This window comes from Leopardus geoffroyi, chromosome B1 (assembly GCF_018350155.1).
Source record: "Leopardus geoffroyi isolate Oge1 chromosome B1, O.geoffroyi_Oge1_pat1.0, whole genome shotgun sequence".
Lineage (NCBI taxonomy): Eukaryota > Metazoa > Chordata > Mammalia > Carnivora > Felidae > Leopardus > Leopardus geoffroyi.
Window position 1 is genome coordinate 166,135,659 of NC_059327.1, and position 27,493 is coordinate 166,163,151.

Consider the following 27,493-nt stretch of genomic DNA (forward strand, 5'->3'; position numbering starts at 1 on the left):
CTGGTGATTACAGTGATTAGCATTTTTTAAGTTTATTTGTTTTCAAGACAAGAATTTAGGTTGGAGCCAAGAATGTCAAAACCTAGGACCGGTACTCAGTGTGCCTGGGGCCGATGGGAACATATCCTCTGTGGGCATCATAATACTCTCAGTAGGATTGTGTTGTTAGTTTATTTATTTTATTTTGACTTGAAGAAGCTGAGGCTTATACAGATGCAGAGCATCAGCTCCCCTGTGGTTAGCTTACTATGCTGCTTCTGCAAGCAAGAAACCCACTTTGCCAAAGGCTTAGCTGATCCTAAAAAATGTTAACATGCTTTCTGCTTAATGTTTGCCGATGGGCTGATCTAAAAATGGCACCAAGGAGGTTACCTATTATCCACAAAGCAAGAATACATTTCGGGACTGAAATAGATTACGGTCAATGGGGACTTGATCTGCTGACAGAAAGTTATATTAGTATCCCTGAGCGATTCATAAAAATAGAATTAGATTTTATGTGGTGAATCCTGTTTGTTTTTGGTTAATTAAAAAAATGAATCTCTCCTTTAGTACTTCCAGTATTTAAGTTCTTTTTCTCTTCGACCTTTTTTCCCACAGTGTTTATGGATTGCACTCATTTTTCAAAATTATGTAAATCATTCACTTTTGCACATTTGCAATGGGTAATATCCTTTGTGCTGTAGCCAAATTTATTTTATCAATTTCATTACTAAAAATACCTTAAAGAAAGGTTTTGAAGCACATTGAGATAGAATATGGAAAAACCTAAAATCATATTTTCAATGAAACGTACATTTTTCCCCCCTGTGGTCTTCAAATTCCTAGCAAATTGAAAATTTTTATTGTTTTTTTTTTTCAACTAATGTATAATGGGTAGGTTGACTTTGTCCTTGTGGTTTACCCAATTTAGCCTTTGTTTAGGACAAAAATATCCTGGCTTGACCAATAGACGAGATAGCCACCTTAACAACAGAGCAAATGTAAAAAGCAGTTTTCTAGCAATGAAAATTTGCAAAAGGATTTAAGTTAATTATGTAAAATTATAATCTAGATATTTATGACTTTAATAGGCATTGTATAATGGGGTTAAAGTTTAAAATTATAATCAAAAGGGGATTTCAGAACCTCATGAGACCATTTTAGATAATTATTGGCTACAATTAACTTCCTGGTTAAGTTAATGACATTTTGCAGTCATTAAGTGCAGCTAGACTACTCACAGTATTGGAAATCATAGCATTATGAAGCTTCTAAGTTCCAAGGCACATAAAATTGAAGAAAACAGGGAAGTAAAAAGATCTCAAGTCTTTATTGCGCTGCAGTGTTGGTGGAAGGTACAGGCCAATTGTTCTATAATGTAAGACGGATCAATACTGCTGCTTCACTTTCAAGGATTTTGTTATTAGATGCTCTTTTTCATGGTGGAAAAACAAAACAAAACCAGATACAGAAAGATGTAAAATTGGGAGCTGAAACATGTGGGGTGAAATCAGAAGTATGAAAGTGAGAAGAGAAATGCTGAATAAGAAGTCTTTTTGTCCATGTCACTTGCTGGCATTGCCTTGTGTGTTACCCTAGCACTTCAATTTTCTTTTTCTTTATTTCTTTCTTTCTTTTTTTTTTTTTTTTGTCAAGCCCTAATTGAGGATATCCTAAGATTTCATCATATATGTTGAGCTGATTGAGAGTAATGCCGGACTTATACGGCAAAGAAAGAACTCTGCTGTTTTTTGGGGATTATGGTACTCTGCTTGTTAGACCTAATTTAGCATTGCGTGGTGCAGCCTGATTCATGATAGAGCTGGTCAGTTCAGAAATAGCTACATCAAATATGTACATTATATATGTTTATTCCAGATCAATCTGCTAGCACAGTAGAATAAGCACAATCGTATACTCTCAGCAATGCAAGCAATGAGACAGAATTTGTTGCTTTTTCACTAGCTCACCATAATGTTCTTCCTCAGTTGGAAAGCTCTCCACAATCCGATTATTGTGCTCACTCCATGGTGTTCTTTCTTCATGTCATTAATATCTTATTTTCTGGCTGAGGTTCTCTTTATTTATGATAATAGTTTCATAGATTTCTAGAGGATAACCAAATTTGATTATTTTAATGGTTGAAATACAAATTGGATGTTCAATGGAGGGCTTATGGCTGTTTCGGATCAGCTGGATGGTCTCATGATGTAAGGCCTAGCTAGGTTCACTCTTAGAACAATTTGAAAGAGTGCACAGAAGAGAAAGGCATTAGCCGGAAGGCTCCTGATACATTCATGGTTGGTTATAGATTAAAATGACAAGAACATAGCTCCACATAGACTGTTAGCCTTTGTAACAGCCATTCATTTGGTGCTACTATTTCCACATATGCATGCCCCACGTGAGCAGGTATAACCTATAATTCATGTAGGAAACTCCCATTTATCTAGGGACAAAAAGAACCAAGAAGCTGAATTAGATGAAAGTGCTCTTTGGTAATATTATATAGTGCTAACATATGTTTGAATGTGCCACAATATAATTTTAGTGTAGAGTTAGTTTTTATGTTAACCAAATGCTTTGAAAATTGACAATGCATGAGTAAAAAGGGATTCTGCTAAGCACACAAAAAAATAATCAGGAACTCATTCCAAAGTTTAATTTCAATGTTCAGGTTTTTTTTTTTTTTTTTTTTTCACAATTCATCAAGCTGACATTAAAAGTTGCTCCATTCCTCTTTCGAAACTGGTAATTTTAACTGTTCCCTCCCCCATTTAACTCTACCAACCACATAAAGAGATCCGTGAAGCCTGGATCTCAGGCTGTTTGAAGCATTTTGAGTATTGCAAGAAATACATTGTGACAGAAAACATTTTTCAAGGTGGTTGTACTAAGGCTCCTTCCTCCACTGGTTATCTGACATGCATTTCTTACAATGTTGGTTAGAGTCTGTGTTACCTCAACCTTGAATCTAGTTGGCAAGGGGGTGGGTGGGCTCTGTGCCTAGTAGAAGTGATGCTATATGACATCGACGCTGGCTCGTTTGAGACTCCTTACTGGGACCCAGCCATCATGCTGTAAGGAAGCCCAGACCACATGGAGAGACCACAGGTAGGGTATTTTGGCTGACAGGCCCATCATCAACTGCCAGAAATGTGAGTGAGGACACCTTCAAGGTGACTCCAGTCCCAGCCACTCTGACTGAAACCACCTGAGAGACACTGAGTGACAGCTGCCTAGCTGAGTCCAGTCAACCTCCAAAGCCATGAAAGGGACTGTTTGGGGTGATTTGTGATGTACTAGATAAGTGGGAAACACATGCTTTTTAAAAAGCAGACATACTCGAGTTCAAATACTGACTCTACCTCTTGCTAGTGGGATGGTGTCAGCCGAGATGTTTAATTTCTCTAATTCTGTTGGTTCATCTTATGGATGTTTAATCTGGAATACTGTAAGTGCTCAGTAAACATGTTTTCCTGCTTTCCTCCCACTCTTCTGCCTTCCCTCCGTCCTTTCCTTTCTTCCTTCCTTCTATCCATCTTTCCCTCCTTTCCTTGCTAGAACTCTTTTCCTTCTTTTCCTTCCTATGTAAATTCAACTGAGTACAGCTGCTTTTGTGGTAGGCCATTTCAAACTGGAATATGTTAGTGCCAGGTGTGGATTTAATTGAACCTTTACTTAGAATGCAAGCAGACAGAATTCAGGATGCATTTTTTTTCCAGTGAAAACTGCTGAATCACTGGTTCCAAAATCAGCATAAAATATGCTCAGACCTTCCACAGACAGCATGTGTGATGCTATCAAGTGTCTTGGGGGAATGGGGTAAACACATTTTTAAAAAAGGAATGTTTCCATCAGTTCACAGGGAACGTTATCTGAATTCAGTTCAGGCGAAGAATATCTTAAAAAGCTAGATAAAGGAAATGAAGGCGTGAGCAACATGTTATTTGTAGGAATGACATACATTATCTCCTTGGCAACTGCAGGGTGGCATGCAATTTGGCAATCTATGTTGTGTCATCTCAGATGCCTGGAAGTCACTGTTTCCTATGGAAACAAAGGAAAGAACAACATGAGAAAAAAGTTCTGCTTTTAGTATGCTGGAAAATTACTTTAAAACCAAGGGACCCGCAGGTTTCCATAGCGTAACAAAATCTCAAAATGGCATTAGCTTTTTACTTATTAATTCCACAATGCTTTAGAATATGGATCCGATCCCAATTTTCTTTGGTCCTGCTGAGCTTTATATTCGTGCTTTATGGTCAAATGATGATTCAAGACATTTGGGTGGAACTTTCAATACACCGGTGTTTGGTAAGTCTTTCTTAAACATCAGGACCTCAGCTTCTGCACGTTCATTTATGTGTTCATTCAACAAATAGCTGTTGAGTGTTAATTTGTGCCAGGAATTGTGCTAGGTATTGAGGCTGTGCACATCCCTTACCTTATGTCTTATAATCATCCTGGCATATTCACGGGATAGTGTGTCATTTCATTATTTGAAGTGAATCAGTAATTTAGCAAGCATTCATTTGGCCCTGGCCTGGAGAGTCCATTATATTGGGGGTTAAGAGATGGCAGATGTGAACCACAGGGCTATGCAATACTTGATGGGGCACGGAACAATTCTTATCATGGGTTTCCTTTGGTCAGTGATTGCAGTGAACTTTTTAAGATGTAGTGTCAGCTTGTTTTCATCAACAGCCTCCAAACAAATGGCTCTAAAATATTATAGTGACCAGTGCTCAATATAATTTCACTTGGTAGGCAATTTGATGAAATTGAATGCTTTAAGTGAAGGAAACTCAGACTGCAACATGCTGGCTAGAGTCTAAAAGTTTCCACTATGGTGAAATTCAAAGAAGTATCAACACTATAAAATACTATAATGGCAGCCTGAACGGCTTCAGTGGAATGATATGGCTGGTAATGGGAAATTAAAGTGTGACATCAGTGTTGCCAGGATCACCAGAGGGGTACTGGGGATTCTTTGAGAATGGTGTGGCAGATAAGGACTTGAGATTTACTGCGGAGCAGGAAGTTGAGTTCAAGAGTCATTTCTTTCCAAGGATGATCTTGCCTCCTATTGATCAGTTTTGTGTCTCCAAAGCATTGCCTTTACTGCATATTCTACATCTACTTTTAACCTCACCATAGCACTAGGTGGGACATTTATCCACATTTCTGAAGTGTATTAAAGAATGGATGTGAGGCAGACGGGTAATGTCCATCAAAGAGCCTCACAAAAGAACCTTAAAGGCTGACCTTCCAAATAGTGATTTCAAGGGCTCTTCTGGCTTGGAGGAGTAGAAGCCATATGCCTGATTTTATAATTCCAATATTAAAATTAATGACCATATTTCACTTCTGGATTTTTCCCCCATAGGGTTTTATTTTAGTGTGTCCTCTCTAAGAGCAATATTTCAGCTTAGAATTTTCTTGGGTTTGTGGATATATTCATGGAAGATTTAAATAGCATTGCAGCTGTACAGAAAAGCTGTTCTAGTGTGTGCTTTGAAAATCAGCTTTTCAATAACTGATAGCTTTAGAACTATGATTGAGAGGAAAAATCCAGTCCTTGTTAAACAAGCTATTTCAGCCTCTGGCTACATGTTTCATGTGGTTTCAAGGAGAGACTCCCATTTCCCATTGCTTTGCTCTTGTACAGGCAGGTTGGTGCTCACCAGCCTCACGCTTTTCCTGTGTAGCAGCAGAGGGCAAGAGGAAGGTAGATGTTGATCTAGGAGGTGATGCTCTTCTATTCAATAGTAATCGTTCAGTCATATTTTTAAACAAGCAGATGTCTGAGACGGGAGAGGAAAGGCGTTTAATTCCAGTTATCGTTAATATTCCAGGATTGACTCATTAAACAGTTCATTAACTACTATAGTAGCCCAGGAAGTATAATCTGGATAGAATAAATGACTGTCATCTGGTTTTCAAGTGGATTTAAATGCTCTGCTTTTGGCTATATAGCTTTGCCAACTACTTATCTCCTGAGACACATTGTGTGAGACTCATTTTTGCTGTTCTGAGTGTACAGGAGGGAATGATTTTGTTGTTGATTTATTTCAATACAGTTTGCTCATCTTTTATTTATTACTCGTTTGACTTATTTTTATTGAAGATCTCTTAGTGCTTGGTACTGTGCTAGTTAGTGGGGAAAGGAATACATAAGAGCCCTGCAGCCCTAAGGAACCCGTATTTGAGAGGGGCACGCACACAGTATGCTACATGGTAGGCTAGGAAAAAGCATAAAATGCTGTGTAAAGGTATAGCAGTTCAGATTAGCATGTCTGTGGTGGCGTATTCTGATAATGGTGGTGGGTGTGTCACATTAAATTTCTCAGAGAAATCAATAGCTGTGTACTGCCTTTGAAAGCATAAAAGGGAGGCAACGAAGATGGGGGAAAGAAGGCATGTGCAAGGATCTGGAGGCAAGGCAATACAGCTGATGCTTGTAGAACTAAATGATGGCATCCTGCTAGAGTCCAGGTGTTTTAATTGGGTTTTTCCCAAAGCAGAGTTCTGCTGCAAGGATTTGTGTCCAAGCACTTTATTTTTTTTAGGCGATCCCAAGAAGCACTGTGAGGAAAGTAAGATGGAAAGGACAGAAATGCAATAAAGTATGATTAATGAGCAGATTTACCACTGTGTACTCATCATCCCAGAGGTTCTCTCAGAGTATGTGAGGAACACACGTCAGAACTGTCCCACCACTGACAAAGAAGTCAGGATACTTATTTACCAACTCTTGCCTCTTGTTAATTAGGATTACTCAAGGGATGTTAGCTTTCTTGAACTTCTAGTCCAACCCTCCCCCCACATCAAGCTTCTGTAGACAGAGTGCCCCTTAGAGAAAAGCAGCAAGCCATCATCTTGTCTGGAGTAATATACTGGATAAACCAAATAAATACAGACCAGTCACCAATAGCATACGCTACACGAGGGTACCTGGAGTGGTTAAGCGGAGGGTTTGAAAATAATGGGGAGATGAGACTGACGGGGAGGCAGGGCCCAGATCACGTAGAGTGTTACGCTGCCATGTAAGTATTTTAAGGTTTTGGTTTTTTTCCCCCTGAAAACATAGAGTTCCAACTGAAAGAATATAAGCATGGAAGTAATGTGATCAGATTTACAATGCATAAATACTATTTTAGTGGGGAGTAGAGAGAGGGAAGATTCATAAGCATGTGGGTCTGAGAATGTTAATAGCCTGTGCAGTAGCCAAGTGAGAAATGTTGATTGCCTTTATAAAGGCTGTGAAGAAGACTAGACAGATTGGACAAATATTGAAGATATTGGACACAAAAGAATAAAGCAGAAGTAGACAAGAATAGTAGAAGTTTTGTGGCTTGTATAGCTAGCTGGATAGTGTGCCAGTCTTTAAAATGTAGGATACAGCAGGAGGGATGTATTTGTTACGATAAATACATTGGGTTCATTGCATATGAACAAATTGGTATATAGATTAGACTTTGGTCAAAAATGTAGGTTCCATAAGGGTAAGAATCTGGGGCCTTTCCTCCACTTTTGTATCACCAGAGCCCAGAACAGTGTCTGACATATAAATGAGCATTCAATAAATATGTGCTAAATAATTAGATGAATAAGTGAGTGTATATATGAGTGAATAAATTAAAATTTTGGTATGCTTCTAGTATATCTGATTGATATCATCCTAGATATATGGGACTTCAGGTTGGAGAAAAATTTGGGATGTAGACATTGATTTTATAATATTGATATAAAGATGGCAATCCAAGCCACCGGACAGGTTTATTTACCCAAAGATTGAGAAAATTGAGATGTCTGAGAGTTGAACTGTATGGAAAGATAGCATTTTAGAATTAAGCAGAAGAGACTGGAGACTGAGAAAGGAAAGGGGAACATGACTTGCTTATGGAGTTTAGGGGAAAAATTTAAAGAATATAGAAGTGAGCAACAGTTTTAGATACTGCTGAGACCGTAGGTAAGATACATATTTTAAAAAGTTCCTTTTGGAATAATCCACAAAGAGTTTCAAGGGAAAGATAGGAGGGGGTATAAAATAACAATGGGTTGAAGAGTAAATAACAGGTGAAGAAGCAGGAATAATAAATGTAGACAATTTCCCCCTAAACTGGCAGTGATCGAAGAACAATAGCTGAAAGGGGTCAGAAGCTTGAGGAATTTTGGATGTTGACATTGTTTACTTCTTCACTTGATCTTAGCCAAAAGGCCGAGAAGCGATCACATTGTTTACTTCTTTATAATGCAAGAGAAATTTTAGTATGTTGTATGTTGGGAAAGTGCAAATATTTTTTTAAATTACTAATATAATTCAGTAGAACAAAATCACAGGATTCCTGATTTTATGTCTCTCTGCAAGCATCCATCAGCCCAAAAGGAACCCTTTTAAACAGGAGCCTTCAATTATCTCTTCCTACAATTGCCAGATCTGGGCAAGTTGGGTTTTTGCTAGTTCTTAGCACTGCTCCAAGGAATGGAGCTGATTGTCTCCATCTAGAAATAGGAAATACGATGAATTTGGAACAGAGCACAAAACGTAGTGTTCCCGTATATTTCCAACCCTTTCTGAGGTGTTTAGTTACAGTATTCATTAAATATTTAGTTCTATTGAGAAAATATAGCAAATATCTGAGGATAGAAATAATGGAAACTTGCATTGTAATATTTTACCTCATAGGGACTATCCACACTTCTGTCTTAGAATATGAAATAACAATATAATATTAATATTTAACAATTATTGATTATTTACCATGTTCTAGGTAGTGTGTCAAGGGCTTCACAGCACTACCCATCAGTAACTCTAAGTACTTTTCGTTATTATCCTCATTTTACCCAGGAGAGAAATCGGAAGCCCAGAGGAACTAAATAACTCCCCCAAGGTCACATAAGTAGTATTTGGCAGAATCCGAAACTTCAATCAACTTGCTTTTAGAACCTATGGTTCTGCCTTTGGTTTTTAACTACTAACGTTCTACCAACAAGAATGATAACGAAGATAAATATTTGGTAGCTTTTGGTTTTAAGATTCATTTTATAGATGTGTGTGAAGGGCACATTTTTCTTGCTGCCTACCAGGTATTTGGGTCATGTAGTTTCCGGCCTGCTTGGTTGAAGTGGTTATCTTGGTGGTATACATTAATGTGCTGATGAGCCATTTACCATAAATTGCAACTCAGCTACTGGTTCAATTCATGCTAAATTTGCAATCCGCCTTTACTGAAGTGCAAAATTGTCTTTCTTGTCATAAAGTGGTAGAACATGCAAAATAGTCTAATACCTTATTTTCTAGCTCAAGTAAGATTATCTAGGCTCCAAGAAAGTTTTAAAACGTTCACTTTGGATGAACAGCTGTTTCAACATGAGAGCCTTGTTCGATGTTGAATGGTTTTGCTAATGCCCCATTGGAAACCATACATGGCACTTACTCTTTGAGGACAAGTCAAATTATTTCTGGAGAATATCTGAATGGCTTCAGCTGTTTGAGGAGGGGGGGTTCATCTGTTTGACAATGTAAGACCTACCAACTAGGGTCATGGTGGAATATCAATTTGTTCTGACCTAATGCATTGTTTTACTGTAGATGGAGTAGATTTGTAATGAATCGTGTTAAAAGGATAATTCAACATATGCTTTATGACCAATTGGCTGTGCTTCCAATCGTAAAGACTAGAGAAATGGATTGATTTTCAAAATATAAGAGCATACACAATAGGTGGCTTAATGAGTCCTTTTCTACTACCTACACATATGTATATAAATTAACTTTATACCTAATTTGGCACATGAATTGCTGAACTTCATTAACTTTAATTACTTGTAGATAACTACATGTTTGGAAAATCATTCTCAAATCAGGAACTAGAGCCACTGTTTATGTCGATACCTTATCTGGGTTACAATTAAAGTTGCAATTGCAGTGTCTTATGTGCTGGGGGTGGGGAGGATGTTTCAATTTTACCATATCATATATTTGAGTAGTATATATTTTTTTTTTTAAATTTTTTTTCAACGTTTATTTATTTTTGGGACAGAGAGAGACAGAGCATGAACGGGGGAGGGGCAGAGAGAGAGGGAGACACAGAATCGGAAACAGGCTCCAGGCTCTGAGCCATCAGCCCAGAGCCTGATGCGGGGCTTGAACTCACGGACCGCGAGATCGTGACCTGGCTGAAGTCGGACGCTTAACCGACTGCGCCACCCAGGCGCCCCTTGAGTAGTATATTTTTAAACATCTTTTGAAAGTGCTGTATTCCAACTTAAGAGAAAGTTTGTCAAAGAAGGTTGGGGCACAGCTTCCATCTTGCAGAAGATCATCATATAGAAGATAGTCTAATACCTTTGAGTGGTGTCAAATAGTCTAATAAATTTTGAGTGGTGATGTTGATTCATTTTTAAAACAGTTCATTTTAAAACAGTTCAAAATCTACAGGGGCAGTTGGTTAAGCACCTGACTTCAGCTCAGGTCATGATCTCACAGCTCATGAGTTTGATCCCTGGGTCAGGCTCTGTGCTGACAGCTGGGAGCCTGGAGCCTGCCTTGGATTCTGTGTCTCCCTCTCTCTCTGCCCCTCCCTCACTCATGCTCTCTCTCTCTGTCTCAAAAATAAATAAACATTTAAAAAAATCAAAATGTAGAGATACAAAGTACTATCTATAATCATGTTATGACAACCAAGCATCAAAGGAATAGGAAGAATATAAGGAAGAATGGGAGAGAGAGTAATCTGTAAAAACTCTAGAACAATTTTCACATAAACTGGAAAGGCAGGACTAATCAGAGAGATTTTTTTGTGAGTCAAAGCATAGTACAGTGTGTAATTTATGATAGAAACCAAATAAATGTAAATAAAATTAAAAACCGAGCTATTTATAATGATTTCGGTTGTTGTGGACCTATTTCAGGTAAATTCTTTTCTGTTTTCCTTCAACCCCATTAACATATGCATTTGCCATTATAGGCAGTGTCCAGAAGTGGTTAAAAGTGGGATTCACATCATGACTCTAACCCATGTTAATTGTCTGACCTTAAGTGCAGTACCTAACTTTTCTAGGCTTCGGTGTCCTCATTGGAAAAAATAAGACTATTAATACTATCTCACAGGTGATTGCAGGAAATATGTGAGGTTATTTGTGAAAACCATTTAGTGTAGTACTGGGTCCTTAGTAAGCACTCAATACATTGTAGAGATATTGATGGATATTCATGATCTCTGTCTATCAAGTATTAGTGTTAGTATTAGACATTACTTATGTTAGAGTAGCCCTGAATGTAAAGCATTGCCTTAATTGCCCATTTCAAGACAATATAAAAGTAAGAAAAGAAAAGGAAGATTTTAGAACATCCTCAAAAGATCTCGAATTTTAATGACAAGGAAGTTTCTCAGCCTTCCTTATCTTTATGCTACTGAGAGAAATCTTCAGAATTTGTCCCCACTGCCATAAGGTACTTCCTTCCTTTCCCCTTCCTTCCTTACCTGGTTAAACCTCACTGATTCCTAAAGTTTCAGTTTATGTCTCTTTCTAAAAGTTACTTTCTCAGCAATCAGGAAAGATAATGCACTTCCTAATTTCTTTAGTTTCCCTTTATAGCACTTACTGATTATTATAATTTTTTTTTTTTAATTCCTGAGAGAAGATGCCAGGGCTGTATTTTTTTCACCTCTGTACTCTCAGTGCTCAGCAAAATACCTTGAAAAATTGGACACTCAGTACACTCAATACATATACGTTAGGCAAATTCATAATGGGGTAAATCAATGCTTTTAATAAGTCCTTTATTGCTTATGAGCTTAATCGTGAATCTTCTACTACTCACTTCCAGCAAGAGATGAAGCATGGCACTTGAGCTCTTTCTCCTAAAAATAAATCTATTGGAGCTATTATAAATGTTCAGATTCAATAGGCCAACATTGTCTAATATTGCAAAGAAACTCAGACTGTTTTAGGTAAGGTTCTTGGCTCATCAAAGGCTTTCTTACACTGCATAGCTATGATTTTACAAAGGGATGTGACTGACAATGCTTGAGCTTTGAAATGTTTCCTTCCAGTGGAAGTATACTGAGAATCTGGTCTTGATAAATTATTGCTTTTTGGATAGTGCCCCTGTTGCCTTTGCTAATGCAGATAAAACTGACTCAGACTACTTGGTATATCAGCCTCCCGGAGGGTTGGCATGAACCTGAATCCTTCTGGGTGGCTATTTCTCAAAGCACGATTTTGTTATGATCAAATCATAACAAGTCTACATTGTCTGAATGATTTTGAAGTTCAAATGTAATTTTCTGAATATTTTGAAGCTGAAGCAGATCATTTCCACAGAATGATGAGCATGCTTTAAAAAATAAATTGATTTGGCCACCCAAGTTAGGGATTTAAAAGCGTAGTGAGATTTCTTTTGCAATGATTTGTCGGATATCTATGTAAATTAACTCTACTTTTAAGGTTTAAAGAAATCTGGAAATGTGGAAAATAAAGGTTCTAAATTATATTATTAATGACACTTTTTCAGTATTTAAACAAATAAATGCTCTGAAATCCACAACACAGAGAGAGAAGGTGGTCTTCAGGGTCATACATTCAAGTTATAATATGAAAAGAGGCAAAAATATATAGGGAGAAGTATTGGGTAGTTAAGAAGGATCTGGAGCTGGGGCGCCTGGGTGACTCAGTCGGTTAAGCATCTGACTTTGGCTCAGGTCATGATCTCGCAGTTCGTGGGTTCAAGCCCCGCGTTGGGCTCTGTGCTGACAGCTGGGAGCCTGGAGCCTGGATTCTGTGTCTCCCTCTCTCTCTGCCCTACTCCTGCTTGTGTTCTATCACTCAAAAATTTAAATAAATAAATAAATAAATAAATAAATAAATAAATAAATAATTTAAGAAGGATCTGGATCTAAGTCCAAACTAGAAGATTTAAAGCCTCAGTTAACCACCAAATTCCTCAGATGTGAGTGAAAAGAAGCTGAAAAGAAGAGAAGATGGAGGTATCCTATGTCTAGGCAATTAGGACAGTTTAGGAAGAGATTGTAGATGATCTGTAGAAGATATATAAGCATTTTTATCATCAAGAAAAATTAAGAAGATGACAAAGAAATCAATGCTTCCTTCCCGTCAAAGCCATCTCAGTTTCTTTGAATGTCCTGTATCTTAACTCTATCTAGGAATTGGGATTTTCAGAAAGTTATATTCAGTGTAAAAGAGAGAAGAGAACAGACTAGAAACAAAGAAAATATCTAAAAAGAGAGTTGCAAGTTTGTTTAGGTTTTACTTTTTTCTTATGAGGTCAGTTACTACTCACTGTTTTAAAAAATCTTAAAATATATGTGCCTCAAATTGAATTTTATTGAAGTTAGATAATTGTTTAGGCCATCATAACAAAACAACATAGGTTTAAACAACATCGGCTTAAACAACAGAAATGTGTTTTCTTATAGTTCTAAAGGCTAGAAAACCCAAGATCAAGGTTTCCATAGGTTTGGTTTTTGGTGAGAGCTCTCTTTCTGGCTTGCAGACGCCTGCCTTCTTGTTGTAGTCTCTTTTGTTAGAGAAAAAGAGTTCTCTGGTGCCTCTTCTTCTTTTGTAAGGATACCAGTGTTATCTGATCAGGGCTTGACCCTTGGGACCTGAATCAGCCTTGGTCACTTCGTTAAAGATTCAGTCTCCAATACAGCCACACAGTGGGTGGTTAGGACTTCAACATCCGAATTTTGAGGGGTCACCGTTCAGTCTACAGTAATGATTAAAACCTCTTAATATTTTGATTATTTTACCTTCTTTGGCATTTGTTGCCTTCTAGTATCCCAAGTCTAGTGCCTTCACTGCCGCATTTCCTGCATCCAATTTCAATGTGGAAGAAAGTCTTTTTGACTGCTGTAATTAAAATAAGATGTAAAAGAGAGTGATACTATGGTGCCAGACCAATATATCCACAGATACAATGCTTTTTAATATTCCATTATATTTAGAAAGTGGGCCAGCCAAACGAGGTTGCCAATGTTCTGTGTATGTGGGTGTGGTAGGAATATCATCCTCTAAGTTGGAATATAGTGGTTCAGCAGTCTTTGCTATTTCCCTGATCACTAGTTTCCAGACTTCACTAATACTTGGAAAGTTCCAGAAAGAGACCAGAGATCTGATATAATACAAGAAATACTTTTATGGACCCCACATCATTTTTGGACATTGAAATACTTGTGGCTATAGTTTTTCCTGCATGGAGCATGATGTATGATTGTGGTAGCTAATTAGTTAAAAGCATGTCAGCTGAACTCCAGTTGCAGAAGAACCACTCAGCAAAAGTTAACCATTTTTGCTATTCTTGCTATTGCCATTTACTTCCCAGAAGAGCTTTTTATATTTGTCTTACATCATACATTATGGGATTTGCTATAGTGTTAATACTCCACATTTACTGTGTCCAATATGTATTTTAACTTTGTAGTGCATTTTGTATTTCCTTGTATTTATTTCTCATTTCAGCCGGCAACATGCTTTTCATGACTTTCTCCTACACCATAGACTGCCCTTTGCTTCAGTGTTCTCCCACCTTTCTAGTTACTAGAAACGGTGGCCATATTTTTATAGAAATACAGATAATATCTTCTAAAAGTTCATTTACTGTGGTGATTTATTTATGCGTGATATACCTTCTTGTGGGGACCACAATCTCATTATCTGCCTTCTCCTGGACTATTTCTATGTAATGTTCATTTGATGCCTACTAGGTGCTGGACATTGTAAGTGCCTTACATGTATTATTTTATTTACTCATTATAAGGAAGGTACCATTATAACTCCCGTTTTGGCAAAGATCTTGAGGTTTTGAGAGGTTAAGTAACTTGCCAGATATCTCAACGCTAGCAAATGGCAAATTCAGTGCTTGTGTCCAGGTCTGTCTGATTTCAGAGGCACACAGTCCTAATTATTTAGCAAGTGTTTCCCAATTTCTGATCTCTGATGATTGGCAATAACATAACGAATAAATAAGACTTTCTGCAAATATGATCTGAGTTTTTAACTAGCTCCCAGATTATTCTTATAAGCATTTAGAATGACTATAATGCTGCTTCTCGTTGACGAGCAAGAAAATATTCATGCAGATTAGTGTTTGCATTTGGATAAAATGAGTGGAGTGTCCTTTGCCCTCTACCCTCTCTAGGGTTATGTTGGGAGCATTGGTGGATGCACCTTCTGAAGCAATTCCAGGTAGCAGTTCTGGTCAAGTCCACTTGATCAAGCTGAGAACTTCTGCTCCAAGTAGTAAAATCTCTGGCAAAGAGATTTCCTCTGCTAGAGCAATATATTTAGTAGACAAATCTTGACAAATAGGAAGAAGCACTGGGAATCACTAGGAAATAAAAGTAACCACCACATTGCATGTCTTCAAGAAATCCTAATATTTTAAACTTTCAACGTCTAAATATGTAAAGCGAAAATGAATGAATACTTTAAGCTCTTGTTCTCTGGTAATTTCAAATTGAAGACATAATTTTTTTTTCTTTATCCCAGTGCCTGATATTGAAAGTAGTATTTCCATAGCTTATGGAAATACAAACATTGAATTAAATGCTAACATGGGGAGAAAATGAAATACAATAAATAGAGTGCTCAGCATTTTCATTTCTGCATTTTGCTGTTCAATGTATGATAGAGTCCCCTGGTAACTATTTATGAAATATTTAGCATGTTTGTTTGGAGGGGATGTTTTTCATTTCTACGCGGCAGCATTTTCTAAAAACGCTAATGATAGTCCTCAGTAAATCATTACCTTGGAGTTTAGTTTCAGCTGCTCTACCACACTTGTTTATTTCCTTATTAAATAAGATATGTGGCTCACCCCTGCAGCCCTGTCAGATGGCCTGGAATAAATGTCTTTCCATTATTGGATTTTTTAAAAAATATTTGACTCATTGATATTCTGGAAGATAAACATGTTCATTACTAGCCTTGTTTGTTTTTAATTTAGAAGGGTTAAATTACATTTTATTAAACTTCATTAGCTTCTCAAGCGAGCCATATGAATGTAGCGTGTCTTCTGCAAAGCTCGCCTTAGTCACTTTATCTCATTGCTGCTAGAGTAATAAATTGAGATGAATTTTCTTTTTGCAGTTGATAATACTTCTCTAGAAATCGTGTCAGATCACAGTCATGATTGATGAATGGCTTGGATTTGCTCCTGTTTGCCTGTTGCTGCTTGAATTTGTTGGTAACGTTTGAGTCTGCTACCTCGCATCTCTGTCCCACCAGTTTCCTTGCTTTGGGCTGTTGTGACTAATGACAAAATGATTTCAAGCTAAACCATTTTTTAAAATTCAGATGAAGCCTAGGTGCTTTCTTGTTTGCAACCACTGTGTGTCTGCTGAATACTGACTGAACAGTAATGAGGCCACTCAAGTCTCAACCTTACATCACTCTGACACGTTAGTTGTTCCAAAGTTCGAAGACTGTGTGAATAGTATTCCTGGTGAATCCGGTGCCAGGTAGGTCAGTTGACTTCTCACTCTTTTTGTGGTTTGTCATCATGGAAAATGACAACTACTTTTTACGTAGTAGACCGTGAGAATCGGTACAAAATAATTTGAGTATCATTTGGGTACTTGGCAGAAAGCGAAGATTTAAGCCCCAAATGAGTCTAATTCTGCTTTCCTTTATGTGTGTTCTGATATATGAATATTGAGACACCTTAGGCATTCTTAGTCAGACCTGGGGTTGCGTCAGGGTGACATGCACCTTAGGCAGTATCTGCAGCAGTCTAGAAATCTGCTCCATAAGCAATGGAATGATAATCTGGAGGTCAGAACATTTTTGATGTTTTTCCTTCAATTACTTTCGTTTGAAAAGAATCCTGATTCTGTAATATATCCATTTCAATAAAAATTATTAAAAAATGAAGTAGGTGCCTGCTGTGTGCATTTGCCTACAGTGATTAATAAGGTAGTCTTTATACTCTAAAAGCTCACTAATACTTTTAAACCGAGAAAAAACAGAAAGATTTGATCTTTGTTTTGGAGTGGTAATCCTAGTGGCACACTTCCTGCTGCTCCCTCCATTTTCATAGAGTCTCTTGCTTCTTTGATTCTTTTTTCTATTTGTTTTTTAATTTAAATTCAAGTTAGTTAACACTAACTAACTGTGTAGTTTTGGCTTCAGGAGTAGAACCCAGCGATTCATCTCTTCATTATGACACCCAGTGCGCATCCCGAAAGTGCTCTCCTTAAAGCCCATCACCCATTTAGCCCACCCCCCCCACCCACTCCCCTCCAGTCTCTTATGGTCTGCTTCCCCCTCTGGTTTTATCTTATTTTTCCTTCCTTTCCCCTATGTTCATCTGTTGTGTTTCTCAAATTCCACATATGAGTGAAATCCTATGATATCTGTCTTTCTCTGACTGACTTATTTTGCTTAGCATAATACCCTCTAGTTCCATCCACATTGTTGCAAATGGCAAGATTTCATTCTTTTTCATCACCAAGTAGTATTCTATTGTGTATATATATATACCACATTTTCTTTATCCATTCACCAGTCCCTGGAAATTTGGGCTATTTCCATAATTTGGCTATTGTTGACATAAACATTGGGGTGCATGTGCCCCTTCGAATCAGCATTTTTGTATCCTTCAGATAAATACCTACACTTGGGTGAGGAATAAAACAATACTCTTAGCTTCTCCTGGAATAGGATGGTTTGAATGTAGGTGAAGAACCAGATTGGTGAGTGGTGGTATCGGCCAAATGTCTACTTGTGTTTATGATTCTTTTTTTCCAGTCACTTTAGACTGATCCTATCTCTTTTGCTTTGGGTCAGTTCTTTTTTTCTAGGCATATTCTTCAAGTCTATGCTTAATTTCTGTGATATTTATAGTAGATGTCATGATAGTAGATGTCATGAGAATATAATAGCATATGTGGTCTAAATATAATTTTTAAACCATTGAAAATAGAACTCATACAAATATGAAATGGACATCTGTCAAAGTTTTGTCCAACTCATTAATTTTTTTTTTCAACGTTTATTTATTTATTTTTTTGGGACAGAGAGAGACAGAGCATGAACGGGGGAGGGGCAGAGAGAGAGGGAGACACAGAATCGGAAACAGGCTCCAGGCTCTGAGCCATCAGCCCAGAGCCCGACGCGGGGCTCGAACTCACGGACCGCGAGATCGTGACCTGGCTGAAGTCGGACGCTTAACCGACTGCGCCACCCAGGCGCCCCCAACTCATTAATTAATAAGGGAACCACATAAATAGTAAAACTGGTTTGAAATCTTTTTAAGGACTAAAAGTAGTCACTTTAAAGAAAAAGAGTGCTAGGATAAATACCAGGTTAGATATAGAAGTAATAATATCCTACCGGGCAACAGTGATCTTTTCTACTGGACTGGAGTCTACAAGTTAAAGTACACAGTGTTTGCACTTGAATCCAATAATACACAGCAAAATCAAAGTCAAGTAAATTCCCCTACATGCTTAATAATCCTTGGGTGGGCTTATTAAACAATGCTCCATATGACATTGAAAGAATATGCTGTAGTCCTTTCTGATTTCCAAGTCTTGAATAAGTATTTTTTTTAAGTTCATTTATTTATTTTGAGAGAGAGAGAGAGAGAGAGCGCGCGCCAGGGAGGGGGAGAGAGAGGGAGAGAGAGAGAATCCCAAGCAGGCTTCGCACTGTCAGCGTGGAGCCCGACAAAGACTTGAACCCAGGAGCTGTGAGATCATGACTTGAACTGAAACGAAGAGTCAGATGCTTAATGCACTGAGCCACCCAGGCACCCCTAAGTCTTGAATAAATTTTTAACAATGTTATTGGCTATTACAAGTACTTAACTGACTCAAATACATAGGTGTAGTTTGTTAAGTTTTTAATGCCTCCACATTTGTTTGTTGAGGGGCTGTACAACATGGTAAAAACACTTCAGTAAGTCACTTACTGTATGACTTCCAGCAAGTTATAACCTCTCTGCTCTACTGTCTTCTACTGTAAAATGAGGAACTGCAATTTTAGAATTTCTCCCAGTTTTAAAATACAGTTGTTTTTTAAGAATGGGATGATAAAGGGCAAAATATCTTGGTCCTTTAGCTCGTGTCTGTAGTTAGGCAACAGGGCCCCCTAATGGTCTTTGATGAATTCTGGGTAGGTTGGCCTTCCACTTATCCCAGAATGTCTGAGAAGTTCTCCTCACTAGAAGTTTGGCAATATCTTATATTAGGACCCTTGATTTAATTGGTCTAAGCATGTTATCTAGTGCCACAATAATACTGCATAACAAATAGGTACAAAATTTCAGTGGCATATGTAAACATTATCTTTTAATCTCAGGCCTGTGAGTGAATTGAAAAGTTCTGTTGATCTTTATTAGGCTTGGTTGGGCAGTTCATCCTTTCTCAGCTGGGAAAATTCATGTGTCTAGTGGTCATCTAGCTGTTGGATGACCTGGGCTAGCCTCACTGGGGTGACTGGCTCTGCTCCAAAGGATCTTTTCAGCAGTCTAGTCCTAGCTTGTTGTTGACAAGTGGTGTTGATGACAGTGTTTTGAAAGAGAGTGGAAGCAAGAAGTCTTAAGGCTAAGACAGAAATGGCACACCATCATTTCTGCGACATACTGTTGGCCAGAAAAAAGTTATAAGGAAGACTGTGGGGGAAATAAACTCCATCTCTTGATGGGGGAGGAATGGGAAATTCATATCACATGGGGCATGACTATGGAGAAGGAGGAAAAATTGGTCCAGTTTTTGTATTTAATCAAAGATACAGAACATGATTCACATTTGGGATTTCAGAAAGTTCCAGAAAGATACTGATCTGGAGGGAAAGAAGACAGAATCCTATAAATGTTCTTGCACTTTCTTCTGGGGCCCAGCTAAGTCACTTACAGTTAGTTTCATTCTTTCAGGTCTTACTTTTAAAATTCATTCAGCAGAACTAGAGTTTTGTGGGTTTGGGGCTAATTACTCCATATTACTGAGGCAAGGTCATTCTTAGTACTCTATCAAGCGCTCCATGAATGGTGAGATTTTGTGGTCTGACTGGTGGGAACAGGCATTATTTCTGGCTTTGTGTTTCAGGTACTTTCTTCTCATCCTTTTAGGGCATTCTTTTTATGGCCAGGTAGTACTTCACTCTCAAACTGATCTGTGCTTAGCAAAATAGTCAATGGGTACTCTCTGATTTTTGGAGTTCTATCTCTCTCTTATTACTTACTTACTTATGTATGTATGTATGTAGGTATGTATGTATTTATGTACACTTCTCTGTTACTTTTTCCTGTGAATTCTAGCCATCTTGATTTCCCCAGATTTTCAGCTCCAACTCCTCAGTTCAGGGAATCTGTCATATTTCTCCTGGATTCTCCTCTCCTCTACCGCAGCATGGAAACACTTTCAAGTTTTTTTCTTCTCTCTTGATGATTATGATTCTATGTCATCTAAGGCTCAGAGTCTTCAAAAAATAATTGTTTCACATATTTTGTCCAGATTTTCTTTTCTTTTCTTTCTTTATTTTTTTTTTATTTTTTATTTTTTGTCATTTATACAGGAGAGTAAATTCAGTCCCTCTTACTCCATTTTGACCAGAAGTAGAAATCTCTAATTCTTAGAATTTAGTTTTTGGATTAATACCAGTTTTTAAAGATTTGGGGCAACCTGACTTCTGGTGGAAGAAGACATTATGCAAATATCAGATTATACTTGAAAAATATGTTTATTTCCTGCTTGTTTAATTGATCCTTTCTTACTCTCTTCCCTTCCCTTCTTAATATATTCAGCATTTTACTACAGTTTGATCTTCACTATATTTTACTTTTTGTTATATTTTTGATTGTATTGTGTGTGGGTATGCATCTTGTCAATGATAGGGTTAGCTCTTTTAATGTTGTGGATATAACTTATCCTTCCGTATATTCTTCACTGTGTGTATGACATTTCAAAGTTAATGTTAATCAATTAACATTATTCCTTTATGTAAAAAGGGACTCAAAATCTGAGGATTAATTGACATTTACAATGTGCTTTGTAGAGGAAAAGTGTAAAAGTGCAGGGTAAACAATGATACCTTCAGCTTTTTTTTTTTAAAGTTTATTTATTTTTGAGAGAGGCAGAGACAGCATGAGCAGGGGAGGGGCAGAGAAAGAGGAGAAAGAGAGAATCCCAAGGAGACTCCGCACTGTCAGTACAGAGCCCCATGAGGGGCTCAAACTCATGAAACCATGGGATTGTGACTGAGCCGAAACTAAGAGGTGGACACTTAACCGACTGAGCCACTCAGGCTCCCCTGGTATCTTTAGCTTTTATGTTGATGTCGATTTTGGTTTCAATTTTCTCCACCAAAATTAGGTGTCATATGTTAGACTACAATTTCTCATGAGTTTGACTGCAACCTGCTTAGAAGAATACTCCAGCCTGACATGAAGAATACTTTGTAAACCTCTCAGATCTTTGACTCTACATTTTGTGAGGCTTTTACTCTTTCTCTACTTAGCAAATTCGCAGTCATAATTCACAAATATATTACATATGGATTAAACACATTCAACCTACTTGATGGGTGTGGTATTGAAAAAGGATTCTATTTGTAGAATAAACATTTCTCCGTAAAATGAGCTCTCGGTTAATTGTATGTGATATTATCTGTGACATTTCTTGTATGCTGTCTCCTTCTAATCACCCACCTGCGAGCTGGTCTTCGTCCTCTCTCTCTCACCTCTCCTTCCTCCTCTTTTCACTCACCACCTATTTCATAAAATGGTAAGAGGAGAAGGTATAGAAAGTAATTACAATATACCCTTAATGTAGCTTAGAATAAACATAATTAAAGAGGAAACATTTTTGCAAAAAACTCATGGTATATTCTAAAGACAGACATGACTATTTTGGGAAACATTTGAGCAATTATTTTCCTTCATTAGCATGGACAGTCTATAGTTGGCTATCCAGTTACTTATCGTGCCTGTCAGAATATAAGGAGAATTAATTTTAAACTTTATCATGCATCTTTATTCAAATATAGTCTTGTTCTACACATAAAGGGATGAAAAAATAAATGGATGAGTTCCATTTTGATTTAAATACTCTTTATTGGTAAATAGTTTGAATTCAGATATTTATGCAATGATATGGTGATGCTGTTTATATGTCTAATACAAAATTTTGTTTAAAACTAGTGTCCCTTTGTATATTCATTATTGTGGTGAAAAAATAAAATGCATTAGGCCTTCCAGATTTTATAATAATGTGTGTGCATCCATGTAAGATTATGAAAATAAATTTCAGGGATTTGGAAATTTAAGCTTTTGGAGTTTCCTTTTTTCAAGGAATGTCATGCACATATATATGGTTGTTATTGTTTTTCTGTGCACAAGAGTAAGTACAGTTCTTGCTGTGTATAAAACAGTCATATATAAAACTCGTTGAAGTGTATACAACCTATCACAAATTATCATTTACAATAAAACTGAAGACAGTTGTATAGCTATCTTCATGAACTTCTCAAATAAAATCAAGCATAACTCTAGTTTAGAGCTCTAATAGCCAAATCTTTCTATAGATTTAACTTCTGACCATTTATAAGAATGGAAATATTTTGAAGTAGAAGATTTTGGAGTCACTTTCAAATGTATTCATGTTTTTTTTTCCTTAGGCATTTTTAAGCTTTTACAGTAAGCTGAATGGATATCGTATATGAGTAAACATTTATATCACAGAAACAACTAATTTTAATTATTTGTTCCCTTGAATTTTGTATTAATTTACATAGAATGACATAATCATTGTAATTTTTAATATACCTTTTCAGAACACAAATGCCAATCTGAATATGAGAAAAAGAACAAATGCCTTGGTTCACTCTGAATCTGATGCTGGCAACAGAACTGAGGTGGGAAACCATTCGAGCAAATCCTCCACAGTTATTCCAGGATCTTCTGAAGGCACATCGCAGTCTTACTTAGCTTCCAGTCCAAACCCATTCAGCCATGCGAATGCAGCCGAAACAATATCTGCTGCAAGAGCACCTCTCTCTGCTCCTCCCTCTACTCCTGGGAGAACTGGGGACGTGCCCCAACAGGCTTCTGCTGGACCTGCTTCTACCCAGCGTGTGTTTGGATCAAGACTGGAGCGAATTAAGACCACTGTTAATACCACAGGGGCTTCTGGGAAGTTGTCAGCAACTACTCCTCCTTCTGCCCCACCGCCGTCTGGGTCTGGCACAAGCAAAATAGACAAATATGCCCGTATTCTCTTTCCAGTAACATTCGGGGCATTTAACATGGTCTATTGGGTTGTTTATTTATCTAAGGACACTATGGAGAAATCAGAAAGTCTAATGTAATTTTGTTCCTAGAATAGTTTCCTAAAAGATGATGACCTTAATACAGAATGCCTTTTTACATGTTTTTAAAGATAAACCATTATTCTTTATTAAAATAAAAAGCCTATGTAATTTTTACATTCAAAAACAATCCAAGCCAGTTATTGGGAGAGTTAATCCATCCCTCAGTGAAGAGAGAGTGAGCCATCTTTCATTTCAGAAAAATGATTTGAATAGAATCAATTCAGCATTCAAATTAGATGAAATACAGACCATCCTGGAAAGTTGGGACAAGAGAAATAGGGCTATTAGAGATACATGGTTCATATTTATGCATTGGAATTTGAAAATAGACTATGACATTTTTAAATATACACTATGAATATCAACCAACAACCCTAAATTTCCCAGTGGCGCTGCCCTTAATCAGAATTGTTTATTGGATATCCTATGCGGTGACCTTTGGAGATTCTTCTAGTATCAGCAAGAAAAGGACTTTCTCTGTTACATGAAACATTTTTTAAAAGGAAAATGGAACAAAACAAATACTGACTAATAGAGTGAAACCTCTGCTGCGTCAAAAAACAAAAACAAAGGCCAGCGAAGACATGTTCCCTGTCTTATGTTGGTCAAACAGGACTTAAAACACTTGACTTGAAAAATCTGTGCTTTGAGCCAAAGTTTAACTCCTTGTATGAATTCTTTTTGACAGTAGTTCATTCAGTTATGTATTATTTCAACATATAGTTATTCAGAGCCTACTGTGTTCCATGCACTATGCTAGACACTGTCTCTCTAGGAAAGCTCTTTCACCTTAACCTATGATATTACTTGAATAGTAGAACAGTCAATGCATGCTAACGAACCATAAACTAGCAGAGAACATTGCATTCTTTAATGGAAGAAATTTATTTAGAGTCTGACAACATATTGAAAACATCTGTTTCTCCTATACCGATAGAGGGTAACACGTTAGCACAACCTTAGCAATTGACTTCAAAATACATGAAAATGTGTACAGATGGTTCTCTAAGTAAGAAGCACTGCCTACCAGAGAATAAAACTCTGGGCACTGTAAGATCCTATAAATTATCTGTCTCAAATTTGATCAGAATAGTAGGATAGAATTTGATCAGAATCATCACAATTAGGAACTCAATACAAGGCCTTTTAGATGCTTTTCCAAACATAGATCTATTTTGGCTGGTGAAATGCTAATCTTCTGGGAAGTTTTTGTGTCTGTAGTTTTGTATTTCTGGGAAGTTTAGTGTTTTGGGGGGGGGCAGGTTTTGTACAGTATCACAACTAGGGTGAGTATTTTAAAATTAAAAGAGTAGCCGAGGAACGGAGTAAAGAAGAAAACTCATAGCCAAGGGGTAGGATTCTGCTGACTCTGTTAATGCAATTTATCAGGATTTTCATGTACTGACTTTTCTTTTTCATTAGGTAGGCTTACCAACTTAATTAAATTTCTTGCAGCTGTCTTATGACACTAAATCTAGGTCTAGTTTTTTGTTTTGTTGCTTCCAGATTTTTCTTCATTTCTTCTTTTTTTCCTGATCTAGGTTGTGTGAATGAATGTATTCTGGATGTTTGGGGGAACATTTTGATAAAAATGGTGACTTTCCAAGCAAAATCTCTTATTTTTAGAAAAGAAATATTAATTAATTGACATTAGTCTTTCAGTTATTACATTGCCTTGGAATGATTGTATATGAGAACTGTAAAATGTGCAAATGCCAAATATTGTGAGTCACATCTGAGGATACCTTTTTTTGCTATCACTCTAGGTATATCCTAGAATCACTAACAATTTTAAGGCTGAAAGATGCTTTAGAATTCATCCAATCCAAGCCCTCATTTATAAATTGATACCAGTAATATGAGGCCAAATAAAATTTGTACATATGTAAATATTTAATGAAGAGTACTTGTATAAAAAAGCTTATCACAAATTATTTTATGAATGTAAGTAGATTTCTAGCCTTGCGGACAACTCTTGAAATTGTGGTTGGAAGCTATGATTGTTTATTATTCCAATGAAAAGACCTTATTTCTTTAGTGAAGAATATACTCCTTACTTATTCATTGGCCTATTCTTAAGAAATATCTTATTGGCTTCCTTTTTAAAAAAGAAATTCTTCTATAAATTTTACAGATTTTAAAGGGATAAAAATCAATGATATTAGATTTGTAGACAAGGGATCCAAGTGAGCCTATGGTTTTTTTTCTTTGTTTGTGAAGAAGATTTTAGGACAAGTCAGGTGGCCCAACAAAGAGAAAGGGCAAAATTAACCAAGGATTACTTTTTTTTTTAAATTTTTTAATGTTTACTTATTTTTGAGAGACAGAGCAGGAGCAGGGGAGGGGCAGAGAAAGAAGAAGACACAGAATCCAAAGCAGGGTCCAGGTTCCAAGCTGTCAGCACAGAGCCCAACCAGGGGCTCGACCCCACAAGCTGTGAGATCATGACCCCAGCTGAAGTTGGACGCTTCACCGACTGAGCCACCCAGGAACCCCTAACCAAGGATTCTTAATTGTTAATTTGAAGAATTAATTGATCAGAAAGGGAGTCTAATGATTAGTACAAAAAGGGATTATTTCATTTGTACACAATGTTCATAACAATAACAATAATAATAATGCGTATTTTATTTTCCCTAACTGCATTTCATCAAATTAAGTCATAGCTAAATATTTTATTTTGGTCATTATTCCTATCTCTCTAATAACTCATAGCTACATTAAATGAAACACTTTTATGAAGGACCAGTCATTTTTCACCATGAGCAAATCTTGCAAGAGTCATTAGGAGAGCTCAGAGTCTTGGTAATTTGTGAAGAATTCTGGCTCAGAATGGTGACTTTGTATGGCTCGATCTTTTAAAGATGAAATTCAGAATTTTCTTATTCAGAACCAATATCTATTTTCTAGCTTTCAACTCCAAGTTGGTAACTAACTCCTACATAATTACTTCCAATTTACTCCAGGCATGACTAGGTATAATAATATATTTATATGATTAATCTGCAGCTAAAAATGACTTGCCCTTGTTAATATACAGAGTATTTGAGCAGTGTATATTTTAAATCGGACCCCACAAACCTCGAATTAGAGTAGGCAGAAAGTAGAGTCACTCTCTTACCGATGGAAATGAATCATAGAGAAGCCAGTGACAAAGACTACAGCAAGGTGCTGGAATTAACTTTGAAAGGCCATTTTTCAACCACATCACCTTAGCAGTGACCATGGTTCAAGCAGTAAGTACGATATTTGCTTGTGACTTATTTTACCCATGAACTGGTCAATTCTGCCTGACCTAGAAAAAAATCCCCACTTCCCACTCTCCCATTTTCCAATGGTCCCCTCTTCTAGATTTGTGAAAAAAACCTCCAGTGAAAAAACACTGGGTGGAGAAATGGATGACCTAAGTTCAAGTTCTGACTCTATTGTGGTTTTATTTATTTATTTTTTTTTCAACGTTTATTTATTTTTGGGACAGAGAGAGACAGAGCATGAACAGGGGAGGGGCAGAGAGAGAGGGAGACACAGAATCGGAAACAGGCTCCAGGCTCCGAGCCATCAGCCCAGAGCCCCACCCCGGGCTGGAACTCAGGACCGCGAGATCCGTGACCTGGCTGAAGTCGAACGCTTAACTGACTGCGCCACACAGGCGCCCCTGTATCGTGGTTTTAAACGAGTCACTTAACCTTGCTAGGCTTGATTCCTTATGTATAAGAGAATGAGAGGATTAAATAATATCTAAGCTTTCTTTTAATTTTAGTATTTTCTGCTTCTCATAGTACACTAAATACAGGCATATTCTTAGAATGGATTACACTCAATATATTAGAATAGGTACACTCAATACTTTGTGCCACAAATAGATGTTTATGGGGGAAAAGAAACTGATTTGGTTTCACTGCTTAATTACTCCAAGTTCATGACTTGAATTAAACGACAGTTCCCTGACCTTAAAAAAAGAACAAAAACAAAACAAACAAACAAACCCCTCTCCATTTAGATTAGATATTTTCTTCTCTGTGGAAGATTTTACTCTTAAAAACTAAAAAAAAAAATTGGTCATTTCTCTTTTCTGGGTTGTTATTCATCTTTGCTAAATGGGTTCCTGCTTCATGTTAGGGACTGTGCTGATTTTTAGATATACATAGAGAAATGAAACTGGTTCCTT

At 37.1% G+C, this 27,493-nt stretch overlaps 1 protein-coding gene and 1 long non-coding RNA gene across 5 annotated transcripts in view; one reads left to right on the forward strand and one right to left on the reverse strand.

Annotated features, from left to right (window-relative positions):
- The window catches only part of GABRA4 (gamma-aminobutyric acid type A receptor subunit alpha4), a 67,502-nt gene extending 42,704 nt beyond the window's left edge, over window positions 1–24,798 (forward strand). Inside the window, exon 9 of the mRNA XM_045474177.1 lies at window positions 22,789–24,798. Coding sequence (XP_045330133.1) covers window positions 22,789–23,322 — 534 coding nt within the window. The 3' untranslated portion in view covers window positions 23,323–24,798. The remainder of the gene's footprint in view (window positions 1–22,788) is intronic.
- The window catches only part of LOC123596036, a 49,831-nt gene that overhangs the window by 9,750 nt on the left and 12,588 nt on the right, over window positions 1–27,493 (reverse strand). For 2 of the 4 annotated variants that reach the window (XR_006711493.1, XR_006711491.1), the window contains 4 exons: window positions 21,665–21,725; window positions 5,670–5,789; window positions 3,950–4,032; window positions 1,953–2,090 (listed from right to left, as the gene is read on the reverse strand). This is a non-coding gene — a long non-coding RNA (uncharacterized LOC123596036). Of the gene's footprint in view, window positions 1–1,833; window positions 2,091–3,949; window positions 4,033–5,669; window positions 5,790–13,766; window positions 14,600–21,664; window positions 21,726–27,493 lie in introns of those variants that run through there. The other 2 variants (XR_006711494.1, XR_006711492.1) reach the window with 2 other exon arrangements.